At 48.1% G+C, this 21,470-nt stretch overlaps 1 protein-coding gene across 2 annotated transcripts; it reads left to right on the plus strand.

Annotated features, from left to right (window-relative positions):
- Window positions 1–709: 709 nt before the first annotated feature.
- On the plus strand, window positions 710–19,340 carry PRPS2 (phosphoribosyl pyrophosphate synthetase 2; the record flags this gene model as incomplete). Of its 2 annotated transcripts, none has more annotated exons than XM_084258619.1 (7): window positions 710–831; window positions 6,740–6,932; window positions 10,481–10,579; window positions 11,570–11,694; window positions 15,783–15,956; window positions 16,884–17,043; window positions 19,075–19,340. In XM_084258619.1, 7 exons carry the CDS (start codon window positions 710–712, stop codon window positions 19,165–19,167), a joined length of 966 nt encoding a protein of 321 aa, XP_084114745.1. In that variant the 3' UTR covers window positions 19,168–19,340. The 2 variants fall into 2 exon arrangements, with proteins under 2 accessions (XP_084114745.1, XP_084114746.1); XM_084258620.1 differs by having other exon boundaries at window positions 6,740–6,923.
- Window positions 19,341–21,470: the final 2,130 nt, after the last annotated feature.

The following is a 21,470-nucleotide window of genomic DNA, read 5'->3' on the forward strand; positions in this document are numbered from 1 at the left end:
AGACCGTTGCTGTAGCCGAACCTCAGTCGTCCGCACTGGATTTGGCGTGTTCCGGCTTAGGGGGGGGGGTCGCTCCTGGCTGCCAGGTCCCTCCAGCGCCACTTCCCACACTCTCCCTTCGTGCCCAGTTAATATGGCTCATTGGCCCACCCCAGGGAGGCAGTACAGGAAGGTCAAGATTGGGGCCTTGGCCTTGTCCGGGGAAGCAAGGGCACAGCCACGCGTCAGGACCACCCAGGGTCTCGCCGCCAGCGGCGCCCGCGTCGGCCGCCCTCCTAGCATCCCTGCAGCTCTCCCTCCGTTCCGCCTCCGACTCTCTTCCTGCTGCTCCGAGCGGCCCCCGCGCCGTCCTCTGCAGCAGCGCCCGCCTCCGCCTCCCGCTGCACCTCCCAGCCCCCTGCCCCCAGGCCCCAGCTCTTCCTCCGCTGCGGCGGCGGGACCTGCGGGCTCCAACGCCTTCGGCGGCGCGTTCTCACCGTCGGCTCCGCCCGCGCGGCGCTTTCGCCCCACCCCCAGCCCCGACCCCCCCATCTCCGCCCCGGCCCCGCCCCCGGCCGCCCCGCCCCCGGCCGCCCCGCCCCGGCCCCGCCCCTCCGGGTGCTCTTCAGGGCTGCGCTCCTCCCCCTGCCCAGCAGCCGCGCTTTCCCGCTCGCGCCGCCGCCGCCGCCTGCCGTGCCTGCCGCGCGCCCCTCGGAGCCCCGCGCCCACCATGCCCAACATCGTGCTCTTCAGCGGCAGCTCGCACCAGGACCTGTCCCAGCGCGTGGCCGACCGGCTGGGCCTGGAGCTGGGCAAGGTGGTCACCAAGAAGTTCAGCAACCAGGAGACCAGGTGCGGGCCGGGTCGGGTCGGGCCGCGCTGCCCGGCGCTCGGGGCGCGCGGCCGCGGGGCCGCGCCGGGACCCGGCCTGCCCGGACCCCCTCCGCGGCCGCCCGCTCCCCCTTCCGGGGCGGGACGGGCACGCCGCGGCCTCCGCGCCACGCCGCTGCGCGGGGGAGCAGCCAGGAGGGCGGCCCCAGCCGGAAGGGCGAGCGCGGGGCGGCTGCGGCGGCGGCGGGGCGAGGTGGGCGCCGCGGGCGGCATGCGCCGGTGCCGGGCCCCGGGAGGGACGCCCCGGGGTGGGCTCGCCCGGCCTCCCGCGTCCCCGCCGGCCAGAACCCCGTCCTCGAGCGTGTTGGGGAAGGTTCCGCCCACGTCCCCATCCCGGCTGCGCCCTGCATCTACCTGGGACCGTTTCCAGCGCCGCGTGCCCTCCTTGGGGCTCAGCTCCGAGGCCGCGGCCCGCGTTCTCAAAGCTCCCGGGTGCCTGCTGACCGGCCGGGGCGCAGACCTCCGCGCTCGCCAGATGCTGTTTAAAGAGCATGAGAAGTCGGGGCGCACGTGCTGGCTTCTCCTGTGCTTCCTCTAATTGTTCTGCCGCAGAGACGAGGGACTTTCAACTTCGAGGTTCTGGGGCTGCGCGGTGTCCAGCGGCAAAGCGATGGCTCGAGTGTCACTGCGACCCTGTCTCCAGCCCACGAGAAGCTGTCCCCTCAGCTCAGGGAGCTCAGCCGGGGGCCCTCACAAGCTCGGCACAGGCTCCTTTTCCACTTGTCTCAGTCCACAAAGCTTTTTGGCTAATTTCAAGTTGGTTTCATTCCCTCACCGCCCCCCCCCCTTTAAATGTTGAGCGCCCTGTGCGCAGTTACTAATCATTTTTAAACCTTTGGCAAAGATCCCATTCCACCGTTTTCAACTAGTGCTGCTGGAACAACTGGTGCAAGCTACAAAAACATGAACCTCCCTACATATTCCCCCTCATCTGAAAAAATTACCTGGAAGTGGGTCATAGACATAAATGTGAAACCCAGCTGAGAACTTCCAGAGGAAAACCTGGGAGATTTGGATGACCTTGGCTTAGGCAAAACTTTCTTAGATACCCGGGAGTTAGATGCACAGGGAAGATGGTGTTTCTTGTCGGATCAGCTTTTTAGGCTATATGAACCCTTCACCCAGGTGGGAGATGTGGGAGATGGCCGTTCACATCAAGCAGGTGCTACAATAAATCCCAGTGTTTTCGCCCAGACAATTCCTCTTTGCAGTAGTTAATACAAAGTCCTGGACGATTGTCAAGGACTGGAGAACAATAAAGTAGCTAGGTTTCATTGTTGCCGTATTTTTGCTAGTCCTCTTCACGTTTCAGTAGCTTTAAGAAGACCAGGAGAATGAAATAATACTTTTCTGCTCAGGAGGAGGTGTCATAGGTGAAGGAGAAATTTCTGGAGGGGATGGATTTTGAAAATAAATGTTGCCCTTCCATGTTAGCTCAGAGCAGCCAGCTCCTGTGCTGCTAAGAGCATAGTAATTAGATTGGAAGTCCATTGAGAAGCCAGTATTGGATTTCTGCTCCAAACTGTATGTGCTACTGGGGGAAACTCAGAAGACTCTGATGGAGGATTGTTTATATGTAAAGAAGTCTCCCTCTTACTTGGGTTTCAGTCTTTTATAACCACCACTTGGTAATTAGAAATCATGAATTCTCAAAAATCACTCAACATGAAGTCTGTGAATTGCTTAGATGGTTACATTTTACATTTTTCATACCTAGACTATCAAAAGTTAACTTTCCCACTTATCTCTTTCTCATGAGCTGTCTAGGTCCACAGGTTGATTTTTACCAACAGTCCTCTCTGGACCCAGGTGCTGTGCTAGTGAGCTGCTTTTACAGTGGGTCCTAGACATGAGAAACACGGGCACAAAGAAGACAAAATGATTCAGTTCATGAAAGGTCCTTCCTGACTCCTGCTGAGCCAAGGTCAGAAGTCTGGTTCCCTGTCCCAGGGCATCACCCATCCCCTCCCCATTCATGAAAATGCTACTTAATGGGACACGGCTTCCTGATTTTACCTTCTCGTCTCTAAATCATTTCAGATATGCAGGGAGATGTCTGCCCCACTTCACTAGAGACCACTGGATTTCTACCATGACATCTTAGCACAGCACTGATGATGGTGTTTAAAGTCTTGTAAGACTTTCTCCCTGTCAGTTCATCCCCACCAAGTCATTGACTATATTGTGAGACCCAAAGTTCTGGTTGTCTGTTGTTGGGTAACAAATCACCCCAGAACTGAAGAACTTAGCTCCATGTCTGTTTGATTCTCGCACCTGGACATTTGTGAAGGGCTCAGCAAGGCAGGCTTGGTTTTGCCCCATGTGCTGGCATCTGGAAGGGACTGGAAGCTCCACTTCCAACTTGGCACACACATGGCTGGAGGTCAGACTAGCTTTTACCTGAGAGCTCTATGACTAGGCACCTCAGTGCGTTGCCAGGGGCTGTCGTGCTGTCTGATAGCACGGATGCTGGGTTCCTAGGGCAAGTTTCCAAAAGACGAGATGTAGAAACTGCTGCAGTTTAAAGACCTGGGCCTGGAAGTTGGCACACCGTTGCTTCTATCACCTTCTGTTGGTAAAGAGATCCAAGGGGAAGGAATGTAGACCCTGCATCTTGGTGGAGAAAATTAAGAGTCGGTGGCCATCTTAATTACTGCACCCATTCATTGAGTCAGAAAAACTCATCAGTCCTCTTATTTGGAGATCAGTAAAGATGCTCTTTCTGAACAGCAACTGGGTGCTGTCTTCTAGCCACAGTTTTCAAGAGGTGCAGAACAAAGGTCAGCTGTGATCATCTTTACTTGGAGTAGTGGGCATAGCTTTGGAAGACAGTCTCCCCAGGGAGGGCATTTTCAGTCCTCCCCTGGACTGCTGGTCCTATGGGATTGAAGTTCCTGAGAAAAAATAGGCCAGAGGCTGATCTTCTAGGGTAGAGTCATCACACCAGGAGTTGGCAGACTTTTTCTGTGAAGGGCCCTGGTGTAAATATTTTAGGTTTTGTAGGTCATGTAATCTCTTGCTGCTGCATCTTAGCAGTTTGTAGGTTAGAAGTCCATCATGGCTCCCTGGTTCCTTTCTGGAGTCTCTAGAGGAGAAGTCACTCCATGGCTCACCCAGCTTTTAGAGGCTGCACACATTCTTTGGCTATTGGCCCCTTCTTCCATCATCAAAGTTAGCAACGTAGTAGCTCTCTGATCCTGCTTCCGGTCCTCACTTTTCTTTCTCTGACCTCTTTTGTCTCTTCTGTTTTTAAGGGCCCTTGCAATTACATTTGCCACTGAAATAATTCTTATTTTGAGATCAGCTGACAGTAACCTTAATTCTATCTGCCAGCTTCTTCCCCATTGCTGTGTAAACTAATGTAGTCGAAGATTCTTGGGATTAGAACACAGACATCTTCGGAGGCCGCTGCTGTGCCTGCTACACCATTCTCCCCTTGGTGGCTGTAGATTGTTGACTCCTCTTTAAAACTGTGATATTCAAATTGACTTCATGCCTCAGTTGTGATGTTCACCTTGGGATTACATTTAGCTCCAGAGAACTTGGATGGGAGGGAGTATGTAGCATTCTGTCTGTGCCTTTCTACCTGAGGCTGACTTAGTTTCCGGTTGTAGCAAGAATATGACGCACTGTTACCAAAACTCATTTTCCAGTCATATCTATTTGAAAAACTTCATTTTTTGTCTTCTAATTATTCCACTTGAAGCTTCTGTTGATTCAGATAGACTACTATATAGTGTCCCAAGTGTAGTCTTGTTTTTAAATTTTCTTTAGAAAAAATTACCTCTTAATGAAGCAGTATTATTGGGTATAATTGGCTTCCGAGAGTGGGAGATGAGATTAGGTTAATTATTTATGTGCTTGTAATTTTAAAATAAGATTGAGTGTACTTCTTTTTTGGGTGAGCCTTTCATTTACAGTCAGTTCTACTACAGTGTGACATAATGTGTTCCTAGAAATCACCGCACCATGCAAAGTCAGCACAGGGCTTATGGTAAAATGGGGTTAGGGGCACAACACTCAGAATTTCCTCAGGGACATATTAAAAGAAGAAGGGAATATAATCCAGATGGTAAAACACCTCTACACATATCACATGTTTAAAAGAGATACAGATGCTACAATAAATATGACACTTTCCATCAAAAAAGGCCTGCAGCTTGCTTGTTAAAGTAGATCTTGGAAGGATTGCAGTGTTTGAGTTCTTAGGATGATGTGAAATTGTGCAGCAAATTGTGGCCCTAGATGTGAATGGCTATGACTATCCTTTTGAGGTGTGTTGTGGGGTGCGTGTGTGTGTGGAGTGAGTGTTTCTAAGTGACTCCGCTCAGCTGACTTCAGTGTGGGCACCCCAGGATGAGAGGTTGTGTGTAAGCCAATGCAGAATTCGTGTTATGCTCAGATCATTCCTAATATCAGTAGCTGCAACAGATTCATCACCTTTGCAAAACAGGTGGAGCAGAGCTGGTAGGCGGGATCTTCGGTGCTGAGCAGTGTCCTGCGAAGGAGCTGCCTGGGCACTGGGCATAAGGCACTGTTTTGCTTCCCCCCCCGCCCCATGGATGGCACGTACAGCGATGGGCTGCCTCGCTCCCAGAACTTTATACTCAAAAACACAGATTTTTTTCAACATGCACTTTTCAAAGATTTTAGCTCCTATTTACTGTTCTCAAGAAGCTACTGAAGGACACCCATCAGCACAACAAGGAAACGCAACAAGAAAGGGGGTACAGAAAGTAGGAAATTGAGTACAGGAGAGGGGTGAGGGGAATCCCCATGGGAGCAGCTGTGCACAGGCTTCTGACATTGTAGGATTTAGATCTGTATTTAATACTTAGGAAAGGCAAGATAATGTCCCCCAGGGAAAATAAGCCCCCCCAAAAAAATTGTGGATAAAAGGGAAATACTAAACTTTGATTTAAATTTATGACTCGACTGCGACCATCATCTACATTTAAAATGCAACCCTCAGGTTTGGTGAGAATACTGACCTGCTGGGGTGCTGGGGAAATGAGAAGGCAAGAGTGCAGGCTCCAGGGTGGGGAGGAAGTAGACTTAGCTCCTCATCTGTTACAGTGAGACGTCGGCATACAGTGCTGAAATTAAAAATCAAGATGAAGCAATACAGACATTAGCTAGACACTGGAAGTTAAATATCTCCAAACCCTATCAGGAGGTGAAATCCGTTGCCTTTGAGCGCTTTGTTGTAATGAGCCTATAGAATAATCTTAATTTCTTATGCAATGTGTATATATAACTTTTAATAGATAATATAAAATAAAATATTTTGCGGAAAAGAGCTAACATAACAGGCCCAAGACAAATTTCTAAAGAGCATTTGAGATCTCTTTGTATATGAATTAGTCCTGTCTGCAAGGTTGGCCCCAGCTGGCTCTGGGAATTGAGCTTTTGCAAGAGTTTCCCCCACCCCCGATAGGATTGGCTCACTGTGCTCAACTGTATAAAGAATGTGGTTAAAACTGAAGCCCTGGGAATCTGAAACTTGGTATGTGCCAGGCAGAGGGTGCCTGTGTGAACTGACCCCCAGGAAAGCCCCGGGCACTGAGTCGCTAGTGAACTTCCTTGGGCAGCATTTCACGTGTCTTGTCACACAGCTCATTGCTGGGGGAATGAAGCTCGTCCTGTGTCACTCCACTGGGTGGGAGGGTGCTCTTGGAAGGCTGTACCTGGTTTCCCCTGGACTTTGCCCGTGTGCCTCTTGCCTTTGCTGTGCATCCTTTTACTGTAATAAATCATGACTGTGAGTCCAGCTGTATGCTGAGTCTTGGCGAATGATCAGGAGGTGGGCTTGGTGCCCCCACGACACAAATATATTTTAATGTTAACGGCAGGCATTTCCCTCTTCTAGCGTGGAGATCGGTGAGAGTGTGCGGGGCGAGGATGTCTACATCATCCAGAGCGGCTGTGGAGAAATCAACGACAACCTGATGGAGCTCCTTATCATGATCAACGCCTGCAAGATTGCTTCATCCTCCAGGGTGACCGCAGTGATCCCGTGTTTTCCATACGCCCGACAAGATAAAAAGGACAAGGTAAGGTGTGTCCTGTTGGGGAAATTTGCTCTGCGATAACAGCTACATTGGTTCCCATCACATGCCGCCTCAGAATGTCTAAACATGTTTGCTGTGTGATGACCAAGTGAATACGCTCTCACCTTGGCTGTTTCAAAGGCTTGTCTTTGAACCAGTCCTCATGTTAGTGTTTATCGCTATGGTACAGATAAAGCTGGGTTTTGCAGGTATTAAAACACTATGGCATTCCTTATGATGAAATTGTTGTGTGTCTTTGTGGTGGGGGATAGAACAAGATACACCCACACGCAACCCTTTCGGTATGGCTGCAGGCCCTGTGCTGAACATGGCTTACTCAGTTAATTCCTCGCTAAAAATGCCATCTCCAGAACTCCATGCTGCGGATTCTGTGATTTGTGATTAGGGCCTCCTTTTGCTTCTCGTAGATTTTCCCTTTGGCACTTTGCATCTTCTTGAGTCAATTACTCCTCTTACCTTGACACAGTCCTCTTTCCCTTTTCCCACTGTGAAGTGAGATTGTATCTTCAGGCTTTGTCTGATTTTGATTCTTAATGAGGTCTGTTGTGTAGAGAAACTGGCACTGGCTGGCACCTTCCCTTTGCTTGGGCCAGCCTCTGGCCTTGCAGGAGATGGGCTGCCTCCCCCCACTCCTACCTCCTGCAGTGCCACCTGCCCTGTGCCAATCCTGAGGAGTCCAAACCCCAGGGGGCGTCCCTGTTTGCGGAGCCGTGTCGTCCACCAGCCATTTCTCCCTTTCCCTGCCGTCCGCCATTAGCTGGGCTTTCCCTGCGGGGCCATCTATTTCTTTTGTTCCTTTCACTTTCTCGTAATCACTTGGCTGTGTGTTTCTTGGAAACATCAGAGCCACTTAGAGTTTTTAACCAGATCAGACCATCCCACGACTTTTTGAAGTGACTTGAGCTCAGGGCAGAGCTAAGACCTTCACTGCCAACACCACTGTGGCAAGGCTCTGCATCCACTGAGAGACTGCACAGAGAGCAGCGGGGGGAGTCCTGAGTTTGGAAGCTGGCTTATGGTTAGAGACAAGAGGGCGAAAGGAAGGGCTCATGGGGGCTGGTTCACTTCGCCTTTGCTCCTGTAATAAATGATGACAAACTGGGTGGCTTGCAACAGCAGTAACATTGCTCACCTCTGGAGGCCAGAGGGGAAAGTCAAGGTGCAGAGCTATGGTCCCTCCAGAGGCTCCAGGGGAGGGTCCCTCGGGTCCTTGGCTTGAGGCCTCACCCATCCTCCTGCCTTTCCCCATGGCCTTCCCTTTTGTCTCCACAATCCTCTCTGTAAGGGCAAATGTATAGCACTGATGCCCTCCAGGATAATCCCCCCAGCCCAGAGCTCTCAATGAAATTACATCGGCAAAGGCTCCCTTTCCAAGTCAGGTAACGTTTAAAGGGTTCGGGGATTAGGAGCTGATATCTGGGGGCCACCCTCTAGCCCACTCCAGTGCACCTAGCAGGACTGATATTAATAAATGAACGTTGCAGAAACAGTTCGTTCAGCTTCAGGATGGTGGTGTTCTGCCATGCATCTTCTAAGCCAGGACACTTGAAGGCTTAAAAGGGGCTCTCGGGATAATTGTGCCAGGAAACAAGTGTCCGCCATGACTGTCCTGGGCAACTTTCTATAGGTTTGTAGTCTTGGCACTGACCTTGGAGGTGGCCAGGGCACATGGTTTGCTCTGGCACTATCATTTCTGACACATGTTGGTGTCACTCAGGTCTGGAGAGGAACAGTTTCATTCCTTCACCGAACAGGTAGAAAAGGGGGCTGCACTGTCATTTGAAGGTGGCCTTCGTCTAATTCCTATTGCTGCTGCTGCTGTGTCTAACTGCTCATTGCTTTCCTTAGATCAAGTGGGGTTGGCTTTGTGTCTGGAAGCTGTCGAAGTGAGGGAGACAAGGGACTTAAGCACGTCGGAGCTCAGGTGGTGAGCTGGGTTTGGCCTATGGGCCGCAGTTGGCTGTCCCCTGCTGGGCTGCTGGACACGCAAAGTCTGCTAATTTGCTTTGCTGGCAAAAAGAGCCTGGTGTGGGGAAGCTGGAAAGAATTGCGTCTCAGGTGGCGGGGAGACTCGTAACTTTCTTCAAAATCATTTCCAAAGTTATGTTCTCTTTTCAGCAATAAAATTGACTCTTTATTTAACTAGAAGAGTTGAGGACAGTTGATATCATATAAACTTCTACCATTTTGTAAATATTTAAGTCAGATCTGTACTTCTAGCAGGACAGCAGCCGATGCATTCCGTAAGATCTGGAATCTTTGTCCTGATGGGTAAACTCTTGCTCTCTCTCCATTTTTCACTAGGGGTGTCAGAATTTTCCTTTTTGTCTCCTGTACCTTAACTGTAGTGTTGAAAGGCAAGAATAACTTTTCTCCTTCTAAGCTATGAAGTAGTTAATTTGTAAATCATTCTTCCTGTAACATTCAGTTGGGTATTATGGGTATAATCAGCCAAATTATGAAACACAGTACAGAAACCGAATTAGTAAGCAAGGCCTGTAGAAGGAATCAGAAAGTATGAATTTGGAAATTACCTCTGTGGTTTGGATCCCAGAAGGAAGAATTACTTGATGCCTCTGAGAGTGAGAACATAGCAATCTTTTTGCCGGTTATAAAACTATAGGAAGACCCTAAAATTGGATACTATTGCAAGTCAGATTCTGTTACAAAGAAGTCGAGCACCAATTTGTTCTTTTAATTATCCTGAATTGTGTTAGACTAAATAATTCTCACAATTAGTGAGGCTAATAACTAAGCCTTGGAAACTTGGAGTTACAAAGATTCTATTATTAAATATTTATGGAAGAACTAGCATGTGCATAGGCTGGAGCTGTGTGCTGGGGGCGAGGTGAAACTCTCCAAAAAACCAATTCTGTGTCCTTGAGGGACATGTAGTCTACCGTTGACTTTGACATCGAACCTCCCAGTGCTTCTGAGGTCTGTCTTTCAGCACTTGGTACGAAGGCAAGCAAATGCTTAGCCGATGTGGTGTCTTAGAAGGGACAGATCAGTTCTCTCAGGATTTCAGAGTGCCTTAAAGTTGGGCGACTGGAGGCCAACCTGGGGGTTAACTGCCTTGGCTCAGCAGAGAGGGGGAAGTGTGGGGAGTGAGGCGCGGGCGCGGGGGTGCAGGGCAAGGCCCACAGGGCTCTCTAGAAGAGGGAGGAGCGGACCTGGTGCAGACCGCAGGGAGGACGGTATAGAGAGATGTGGGAGCAAAGCTTGTGCTAGGACATGTATACGTGTTTGACTCTTGGCTTTGATGCTATGCAGAGCCAGGCCCGCTGGTTCACGCTGGTATGCGTGATGTACCTGCACGTAGTAAATGTTTGGTGAATACAATGGAATGAATACATCTTTTTTTGTGACAGTCTGTCCTTTTCACTAATATTAATAATTCAAGCATTTTCAATTATTGACAGGTTTCCTTGCTAACATGTAGTCAATCCTCTGCCATTGAGTTTTCTCAGGCCTTAGTGAGAGGAACCGAAATGTCTGTCTTTTCTCTGCCTGAAATAAAATCCCTGTCTGTGTTTTAGAGTCGTGCTCCGATTTCTGCGAAACTCGTGGCCAACATGCTCTCTGTGGCCGGGGCGGACCACATCATCACCATGGACCTGCACGCCTCCCAGATCCAGGTGCCGGCCTTTGCTTTCTTGCCCTGGCTTGTGCCCAGCGGCTTAGAGGGAGCGGCTAAGCCCTAGCTCCCTGTTGAATCATTTTTGAAGGAGGTATTATGATTTTATTAGGTTAAATACTTTTCGAAGGCAGTAACGTTACTCATGTTTGTGGTGTATGTGACTTCTCTTGGATTTTCATCATCGCTGAAACTAAAAGTGAAATTCTGTGTTGCATTGCCCACCCCCAGCCCGCCCTCGTCCATTTTGGGGGCACAAGGAATGGCTTCTTGGCAGTGAACTACATAATTCCATCTCAATGTCTGGAAAATAATTAGAATGGCAGAGTTGTTTACGTATTTTTTATTTTTTAACTTTGTAACTCAAGTTCCTTCATCTGTAGAGTCAGCCAGACTGCTCTGGGGCCGCATGGCGCTATGTAATGAATGTGAAGCATGTGGCTTACAATAAGGTGCTTAAGAAACAGCAGACTTTGCTCCCCCACTGCCCTGCAAAGCCATTCTCCTATTTCTTAGAATACAAGCGACCATAAAAATAACAGAATGTGCCCTCGAAGATAAATGATTAGGCTAAATTATGCTCCTGGAATTAATTTTGATTCAATTCTGTTACAATGGAGAAAATCTGTTAAAAAGGCTTCTTTTGAGGGCCTCCCTGGTGGCGCAGGTGGTTGAGCGCAGTGCTGGAAGCTGTCCGCAGCCTCTGCAGTGCCAGTTTGATCCCCGCCGGCCTCGGAGCAAGCCACATGGTGCGGCAGACCTCGTCTGTCACACCCGCTGCTCCCCTCAGCAGTATATTTTGTCAGTCTGCCTGTTCTGTTCCCCGCTCTGTCTCTGGTGAATCCTCTCACCCTCCCACACCTCTGGCCTGTACCCCTTCTCTTTAAAAAAAAAAAAAAAGGCTTCTTTTGAATGAAAAAGTCCAAATTTATTAAATGAAAGCTTATTTTTAAAAAGAAGCCAAGCCCGCAGCGTGGCCCTCTCCCCACAGGGCTTCTTTGACATCCCTGTGGACAACCTGTACGCGGAGCCTGCAGTGCTGCAGTGGATCCGGGAGAACATCAGCGAGTGGAGGAACTGCATCATCGTGTCCCCCGACGCCGGCGGCGCCAAAAGGTACGGCTGGGCCTGCAGCGGGACACTGTGTTTCCGGGTGGCCTTTCCTCTCCTCAGGGGCTAGAGGAGGAGGCATGTTTTCAGTTCCTTAGTTCATTTTACTAACGAGCCAGGTAGGAAGCCTGCAGGTCTTTGTTACCATCTCACCACTCATGAAAGAAACACGCGTTTCAGCAGAGAGCATCTTTCCTTTGAGTGTATTTTAGTTTTTTAAATTCTGATTTTAAAAAGTAATGAGCCTGATTGGAAAGTAAAGCTTGTTAGTAATGCACTTGGCCAAGTCCTTCCCACTGCAAACACCTGGGAATAACTGGAACAGAGCAGAACTTTAAAAAGTGAATCTGTGTGTGAACACCAGGAGAGGGAGGGATCTGTGGCACCGGGACATCCAGAAGGAGCTAACAGCCAGAGCCAGGCGCGGGAGGCCTGGGGGATTGCTCTCTGATGCCAGAAGAGACTGGTGGCTCGGGGCAGTTCATGCCGACGCAGGGGCCTCCAGAAAGAAGGGCCCTTTGAATGGGGGAGAAAATAGTCACTGTGCAACCTCAGAGAGCCTGTGCCGGGTGCATTGATGTATGACCGCTGCTCTTGAGCAGTGTGGGGGTCCCTGTGCTGAGAAAATTCAGCTCCACATTGGTCCCAGGCTGCCAAGTCACAGAAGAGGGAGAATTCCACAGGTGGGGTGCTTACTGAGCAGCTGGGTTTATGGGAAACAGCGAGGACGTGACTCAAGCTGCTCACAGATGTACAGTGGGGGTGACCAGTAACCCTCAGACTTCAGGACATCTTTAAATGCAAGTGCCGGCCCCTGTTCGGCTTGCTCCCCACCCATGGCCAATTAAGGGCCTCAGTTCAAACTTAGACACTTAGCAGCAGCTCAGAGAGCAGAGGCCCCAATCCCTGGACCATCTCCTTGTGGTTAAGCTGCTGTCCCTGACTGCTTAGGTTCCCAGCACAGAAGAGAAGGAAGAACCGGGGACAGCTGGAGCCAGGCCTCTGAATGCGGAAGGAAGTGGCCGTTGGCAGGAAGGAGACAAAAAATCTGTAAAAGAAGGTGGAAGGTTAAGTTGCAGAGACCCTAGCCAGGCCACAACAGGATGGAGGGTAGCCCCCGGCATAAAGCAGCCCCATGCCCCACAAAGGCAGATTTGCCAGGTTTGTCAGGCTGCAGCGCAGTGGGGTTCTGCACTTCAGAAGACTAGGGCTATGTGAGCAGGTAACCTGCAGGAAATGCACTTGGAAACTTAAGTCTAGCAGTGGAAACTACCTTCAAATATGGTGAACCCGCTGGCCTGATAGAAGGTTAGAGGTGAGCTGGGAGGCTGGGGGTACACGCGCGTCAAGTCCAGCTTGTTGTTTAATAAGATGGCTACAATGCACCATTTTAAGTGTCCAGTTCAATGATCGATTTCGTATATTCGCCCCAGTGCAAACCTGTACCCACTGGTAGTCACTCCCCATTCAGCCACCCCCCCCCCCACCCAGGCCCTGGCAACCACTAATCTACTTTGTCCCTGTGGAGTTGCCTCTGTGGACATTGTGACAGGAGAGTCTTACATTTCATGGTCTCTGCATCTGGTGTATTTCCTGTTTTAACCAGAAAAGATGACTGGAGCTAATAAGCCCAAAGAAGAATAGATTGCACCAGCTCGTGCGGCCTCTTTTCCAATCCCAACTGTATTTTTATGCATAGTCTAAAACTATACATGCTCTGAGCAAAAGGTCAAATGGTGCCAGAGGGTCATGTCCCCCATTTTCTTCTTTTGAGTCCTCTGTTGTGTCCAGTGTCAGAAGTATGTTCTTCAAACATAGGACTTTTTATTTCACACAATGATAGGACAATGCTGTGCACACTTCATTGTGCTCCTTAAAGGAAACTTGCTCCACCTTCGCCCTGATCGCACAGCGGGAGGCAGGTCCACCTCACACCGTGCGGCTGGGCCACACTCACCGTGCGCTTCCCTCACGACCTCCTTTACCTGGTCTCTCCGTCCTCACGCGCCGGTACTGTTGCTTGTTGTCTTACCCAGCCCTGCAGCACTACACTTGCTGTCATTGTGGGTGTCGTTGTACAAGGCAGAGATATTCTAGAAGTCCAATTTGAGCTGAGTGTAAGGGCACAAACCATTTTGGTTTTGATGTGCAGTGCCAAAGTTTGCTCTTTCAAAGAGGACAGGCCTGTTGGCATTCCCGCAGTGTGGCTGCTGGTGACTTTCTGCACAGGCCCCCGGCACAGGCCATCAGCAGACTTAGTTATTTGACAAATCGGATGAGTGATAGATGGTGGCTCTTCCTGTCCACGCCCGTTGCTGTGGATAAGGTCAGTGTGTCTTTGTGGGGGTCTGTCTGTTCTTCCCTTTTGCCTATTGACCCGTTGCCGGAGCTCTCTTCCTCTTGCACAGGCGAGAGGCCACACCTTGGTTTTGCGTGTATGTGTGCGTGCCTATGTGTGTGTTCTGCAAATATTTCCCCAGGTTTTTCATTGTGTCCCTTTGTGTATGTTTGTTTTCTGCTGGACTTGGTAGTCGTGTTTCTCTCTTCATCTGACGGTTTCCGGGCTTAGGGCGGGTTCGCAGTTCTCATAAAATCTCTCCTCGAGAGTTCATGTGTTTTAAGGGCTGCAGTTTTCATTTGTCACGTTCCACTTTTGTCCTGTCTGAAAACTGCTTTGGAACATGAAGTAAGAAACTAACTCCCCGCCTCCTCCGCTGTGTAATTGGTCTAAAACTATTTATGGAACAATCCATCTTTCCCCTACTGGTTGGAGACACCATCTTTTATTATATACCAAGGTCCCCTATCAGGTTGCTGACCCTCCTTTAGAAAAATGCCAAGCTGCTGCCCAGATACACGCGTTGAGACACCGTCTTGTTCAGACCCCCTTTGGGGCGGTCATTCAACCTCCCTGTCCCCTCCGCCAGGAAAGTTAAGATATTTGGGGGCACACCTTTTGGATTTCTTGGCCACCTCCGCTCCCTTCCCCAAAGTGTCTGCTACAGGTCGTCACTGTCCTCATGTTCTGGAGGAAGCTGTTCTCCGCTGGCGGACTAGCCTCGCAGGTGACACGGGATTCATGGCATTGATAGTATCTGTGGTTTGATAATAAAAGTCCCATTTTACCAAAGAAAATATCTGACGAATTGGAGCTTGTTGCCTTCGAAAAAGCTTCTGAACCTTGATTCAGTCCTGGTAAAGCACTGTCTCCACAAGAGGTCTCTCTCGGAGACTTTGAAACTTGACGGGACAGTTAAGACCAAAACGAAGCTTAGGAGTCACACCGCCGCTGTAGAGGTAGTCGCTGTTAGCGTAAAACTGGTGTGGAAGGTGGTGGAAGGAAATCATTGAGATTGCATTTGCAGTTTTTCTCTTTTCCCCTGATTATATAATCATACGATGTGCCCTATAGAAAATCTGGAAAGTTATAAAGGAGAAAATAGTAACTACTTTCTAAAGTATCTATAATCAGTGATACCATTATGAACAATTTAGGGTGGTATGTATCTGCCTTTCCTAGGGCTGGCTACACACACAACACACGCATGTATACACGCATGCACGCTGGCAAACATGTATCCAGAAAGATGGAAACCAAGCTCTGTGTTTTATTCCACCTTTTTCTGCCAGTAATTTCTCAGCATCATTTGTTAGGAATGCCTATTAAGTCTCAGTCATATATGTGGAAAAGAAGTTACTTTCAGGGCATAGGAATGTTCTGGCAATCCAGAAGGCTGCTTGCAGGGATATTTTCCTTTATTTCCTGCTTGTTTGTGACATTGCCATTGAGTACTTGAAATGGCTAGATCTCCCCACTCTTGTCCCGGGCCCACTCCTGTCTGCCCCCCAGCCCCAGAGCTCAGCTGTTTCCCCCACAGGCCCTGGGGCCCCAGCTGCTTTTTGTGCAGAGTCTGGGAGGCGGGAAGAGTAATGTCAGTACCTTAGTTCTTCAGCCATGTTTCAGCCCACGGATAGCTTGACAGGTGAGACCTGCAGCTTTTGTCATCTTCAGGGTGGCTGGTTGATCCATTCCTAAAATACAACTCGACAAGGTTTTTTCTCTTAACCGTGTTCACGTCTATGTCCTTGCTCAGGGTCACGTCCATCGCCGACAGGCTAAACGTGGAATTCGCCCTGATTCACAAGGAGAGGAAGAAGGCGAACGAAGTGGACCGGATGGTTCTGGTTGGCGACGTGAAGGACCGTGTAGCCATCCTCGTGGACGACATGGCAGACACTTGTGGCACCATCTGCCACGCTGCAGACAAGTACACAGATGGGGGGCCATTTAGGACGCTGGAGGACTCAGAAAGGGAAAGGCATTAGCTTTTAGAAATTGCACCTGTTTTTCCAAATGATTGCTGATGCACTAGTAGTGGCCTTTCAGACCAAAGAAGATTCTAGGCCTGTGTATTTTTTCTCCTGGGCATGAAAACCTCAGTCCTTTGTGGCCTGGTTTTAATTCCAAGATTGGCTTCAGTGCATTTTTTAAAGCATCATAAGGTGCTTCTCCTGAAACTGAAGGAAAGAATCAGTCTTGGGGGTCTTGGGGGCCCTTGCTTACTTCTGTTCAGCTTCATTTGTGCCTTCCTCGGCCAGCAGCTTCTGGATCCTTTAGAGCTGGGCTGTCTGGGGTGGGAGCCACGACCCCGCCTGTGTGGCGGTGGGTGCTGGAGATGTTGCCAGCCTGGCCCAAGATTCCCTGAGAGTGTAAAACGCACCAGGTTTCAGAGACTGAGTGCGAAACAAGGAACATTAAAGACCTCGTTACTATTTTGATATTGATTATACCTCAAAATGGTGATATTCTGGCTATGTTGGTTTTACACCAGTGGTTCTCGGCAAAACCGCAGGGACCGTTTTTCTCCCAGGGGGACATCGGACAGTGTCTGAAGAGATTGTTGCTTGTCACAGCTGAGAGGAGGGGGGGCTTTGTTAGCGGGTCAAGGCCCAGGAAAGCTGCAAACAAAGGATTATCCGGGCCCAGGCACCAATCAATGGTCCTGACTTAATGGGATACAAAGGATTTTGCCAGCACATACCTTGAAAGACCTGTGTGAGGCCAGTATATGTAAGTGAAATTGGTTTCGTGTTTTCCTTTATGGAACACACTTTTTGCCTTTAAATTCACACTGGGGAAGAATGTTTCAGGAATATGCATGTACACTTCATTTTTCAAATCTTCTATTTTACAGGCTGCTCTCGGCTGGGGCCACCAAAGTTTACGCCATCCTTACCCATGGGATCTTCTCTGGGCCAGCTATTTCCAGAATAAACAATGCGGCCTTTGAGGCTGTGGTTGTCACAAACACGATTCCACAAGAGGACAAAATGAGACACTGCTCCAAGATTCAGGTACTAGCCACACAGCAGGCAGAACCAAACCATGAGACACCGACCTCTGGTCCCAAAAGCCAGCATCGAGCCTTCTGTGTGTGACTGCTGGCTAAGGCAGATACCGGCAGAGGCTGCAGCTTCTCCTAATATGAGGGTATAATTCACTTTAGATCTCAGAGAAAGGCCTGGACCAGCAGAGGTCAAAGGTAAAAATAGTAGGTGAATCAGAGCGCAATAGAAAAAAACAGTACAAAACAGGCTGTTTGTGTGTGGTCAAGTCCGCCTCTAGATACATACTCCCCAAATTTGAAAATGGTGTTCAAACAAAAACTTGTACAGGAATGTTCCTAGCACACCTACTCACAGTAGCCAGAAGATGGAAACAGCCCAGTGTCCATTGGCAGAGGAATGGTCGAGCAAAGTGTGGTCTATGATGGGATGATGCAGCCTTTACGGGAAAGGCAGTTCTCATGTAAGCTGCAGCAGGGATGAGCCTTGGAAAGAGTGAGCTAAGTGAGAGAAGCCAGACACAGAAGGACAAATACTACATGAGGGACTCTGAATAGTCAGACTCCCAGAGACAGAAGGTAGAATGGTGGGGGCCAGCGGCTGGGGGAGGTTTAGGGGGAGTTTGTGTTTAATGGGGACACAGTTTGTGCTCAGGATGATGAAGAGGCTTTGGAAATAGATACTGGCGGTGCATATACAATGTTGGGAATGTATACTGCTGAATTATCTGCTTTAAACTAAGTGATCAATTTTATGTTCCCATGTGTACATACACCTGCTTTTTTTTTTTTTTTTTACCGTAACAAAAACAAGGGGGGACAAATCAGTGTGCATCAGCAGTAGGCTACGCTAAGCGTCTTCAGAGCTTTGTTCCTCCTGGCTTGGCAGAATTGGTGATAACCACTGGCAGTAGCTGGCCTGACATAAATTGAAAATATTTGAGTCCCCATTTTGCCTCTATGTCCTGGTGAACTTTAGCAAGTCATTTCCTGCTAGAAGCCTTTGTGTCTACGCTTACTTAGAGCATGAAGGTGTAAGGCAAAGCAGTCTGCTTTGTGATTTCCAATCTGTCGGAGAGCAAAGAAATTCATTTGGCACAAGGAGATAAATTTGAAAATGGTGAAAATGGTGGTGCCTTATATTTTCCTGTCTGATGAGCAGTAGTCAAGAGTCAGCTACCTATACCCCACCAGTCAAGCCCAGCCCACCATCTGGTTTTGTAAATAAAGTTTTAGTGGCACACAGCCTTGCCCATTCGTTTATGTATTGACTGTTGTCTCACCACTGTGAAGACTGGATTGAGTCTTGTCTGTGAAGCCGAAAATATTGAGTCCCTTCACAGAAAAAGTATTTTGCTGACTCCTGAGTTAGAATAATCACAGCTGTGCTTTTTTTTTTAAAGATTTATTTATTTATACAAGAACTGGGGTACAGGCCAGATGTGCAGGATGGTGAGAGGATTCACCAGAGGGGGAACAGAACAGGCAGTCTGACGAAATACACTGCTGAGGGGAGCAACAGGCGAGACAGGAGAGGTCTGCCGCACCATGTGGGAATCTCGCCAGCCAGCCAGGATCGAACCCACACTGCAGAGGCTGCGGACAGCTTCACAGCGCTGCGCTCAACCGCCTGCGCCACCAGGGAGGCCCCTACACAGCTGTGCTCTTAAACAATGCAGTCACTGGTTTCAGAAACCAAGAGAGAGGGAATCTTTCCATATCATGGTTGAAATTGGTTACAAACAATGCCTCAAGGAAAGGATGTCTCCTTTGGTTAAGTGGCTCTGAAGAGTCTTTGAGTTTGCACTGAAATCTGGCATCCAAAGATTCCACACGGGTTGGGGCCCCCAGATTGTGATCTGAAGATGGACCCCCGCTGTCTGCCTCCTCCAAAATGGTGGGTGGGTGAGGAGGGAGGAGGAGCTCGACTTGTGTGCTGGAGAAATCGTTTCTAAGCTCTGTGACTTAAGTTTTTAATTAAAGACATGACCAAGATTTTCCACGTTCCTCTCCTTACCTCTTGTTTTCTCCTTGTGTTTAGGTGATCGACATTTCCATGATCTTGGCTGAGGCTATCCGCAGGACTCACAACGGAGAATCGGTGTCCTACCTGTTCAGCCACGTCCCCCTCTAAGTCCAGGACGTGCAACATGGAGTGAGCCTGCCCTGGCTTCTGACACATGTGCTTGTCTGATTTTTTTTAGCTTTAGGACTCAGCAATTAGGAGATAACGCAAAAGTATCAGATCTTTGTATACTCGGGGATCCATCCCCCCTTTCTGAAGCGCAAGACCATTTAGTTCCAGTTTGCAGGGAAGGGCGGTGGTTATTTAATCTGTCAGTGAACTGTCTTCAGTGAGAAATGTTTTCGTCGCCTTGACTTACATTGATAGGTCACTTTTTCCTCTGTTCCGTCACTACTTTGAGGCCACAGCTTTCGGGTATGGAATTCCAGTGTGGAAGTTTGTAGTTTATATATTGCGGGGTTGCCAAAGGTGACTTCAGATGAAATCCTTCTGTGTAAATATATAATGATAATGCCTATGGACATTTGGGTAAAACCCTATAGAAAAGTAGCCCATTACTTCTCAGTGAACCTTAGGAAATTTATAATACCATAGATTCTGAATTTTTTTAAGTAAATCATTTTGGTTATTATGCTTAATCTGGACCAAATTTTATGTAGCCTAAGATGGACGCTGACACATTAATTTTTTTGGTAAACATTAGACAGATGGGGGGGCAATACGATTCAGTATTTTTTAATTCCACTGGTAGAACTATCACTTAACCTGAAAGGCCATGGTTTCAGATTCCAAAATTATGTTCAGCGATAGGTCTGATTTAGCGACCATTTTGAGATGGCGTCTTTGAGCTCAGTCACACAAGTGGTCTCAAGAAATTAAGGAGCACAATTCTTTGAGCCCCATCTCATGTCCTATCTCCTTCCTCTTTTACGTATTTTTAGCACTCATTTTTTGCATTTTTCCAATAATTCATGTTTGGCTTTCCACCAAAATAAAGACTCCCCTGAGTCCTCTCAAATTTAGTAGTCTGATCGTTATTTTGCTTTCAACGTAAGTAAAAAGATGAATTTTTGTGAGTGCCACCAAAAGCGTATTTAAACATTGCTTCATTGTTTGGTTTCACTTTTTTTTTTGCCTTTTGTGATCCGAAGTAGTAAGTCATCTAAGCAACTGATGAATTTAACTAAAACTGTTACATGAAAGCTGTGTGCAAGAAGTACGTCAGCGGCTGCACGTACTAATGTTCACATAGTCTCCCCAGTGTATACTAGACAGCCTTTCCGGCACCCTCCTAAGCGAGATGTCTCCACCTCTGGCACAGGGCACACTGATTCTGTGAATTTTATGTTATGCACGTGGGTCGATAACCAACAGAATTCTTCAGCCCCAAAAGGTGAGAATTTGGCTACAAAGACAAAGCCTGGGAATAAGAAACAATAGTCGCTCCCTTCTGCTGAATCTTAAAACTTAAATCTTAAGTTTTAAATTTAGTCTTAAATTCTTTTACAGGTGAAAAACAAATGTATTTATGTCACCAAGAAACTTGAATAGCAATCTTTCATGTTCACTGCAACAGAGGTTGAATTAAAGTTAAAAAGTATTTTTAGTTGCTGCAGAAACTACCATTTTGCTGTACCTTTAAATGGCTCTTGAGAAAAATGCCTACTGTAACTTGGTAAAGTCACAAACTGACTATCTAGAAAGAGTTGACTTGAGATGTATAAAGAGCCTATTTAGATGCTCTGTGACTTATTTTTGATAAATATGGTATCTGTATTTCTTGGAATTTTGATGCTTAGGGAAATGCAAATGTAGTTAGGAGCATGCATATGTAGACAGCCTGGCATATGAGTTAACATAACTAAAACCTGTTGATTTAAAGGTAATCATTTCATCCAAGAGATGGAAAGTCTAGGGATGTATAGAGTTAGTATTGAAATAATCATCTTGGAGATAAAAGATAAAGATATGACCATACCAAAGTTAAACTTCCAACTTAAATGTTGTTAGTCAACTTCTACAACTCTGTCAACTAGATGCAGGAGCAAATCATTTGCAGTGCTTGTGGGTTTAGAAGATAAAATTTTAAGATCCTCCAATGCTGTACTGAAACATTTCAATAAAAATCTCTTTTCTCGTGGTTTGTATCATCACTGTGGAGTAATGTTTTGATGGGGTGATGTGTTTACATGGGGTACCTGAAAATGTTTCCTACTTCATGATTATAGGCAGGCATATAAAATTACCAAAAAGGCAGAAGTTAAAAGAAGTCAAGTCTTCTTCATTTTCAAGGTGTTTTCTTTCTGAAAGACTTATTAGCCACATCTCATTGTCCCAAAGCAGAACAGCTGCGCCCCACGCAGCATCCAAGTTGGTAACTAGCTGTTTCCCCTCAAATTAAACGCAGTGTG

The sequence above is a fragment of the Talpa europaea genome (assembly GCF_964194135.1).
Source record: "Talpa europaea genome assembly, chromosome: X".
Taxonomy (NCBI): domain Eukaryota; kingdom Metazoa; phylum Chordata; class Mammalia; order Eulipotyphla; family Talpidae; genus Talpa; species Talpa europaea.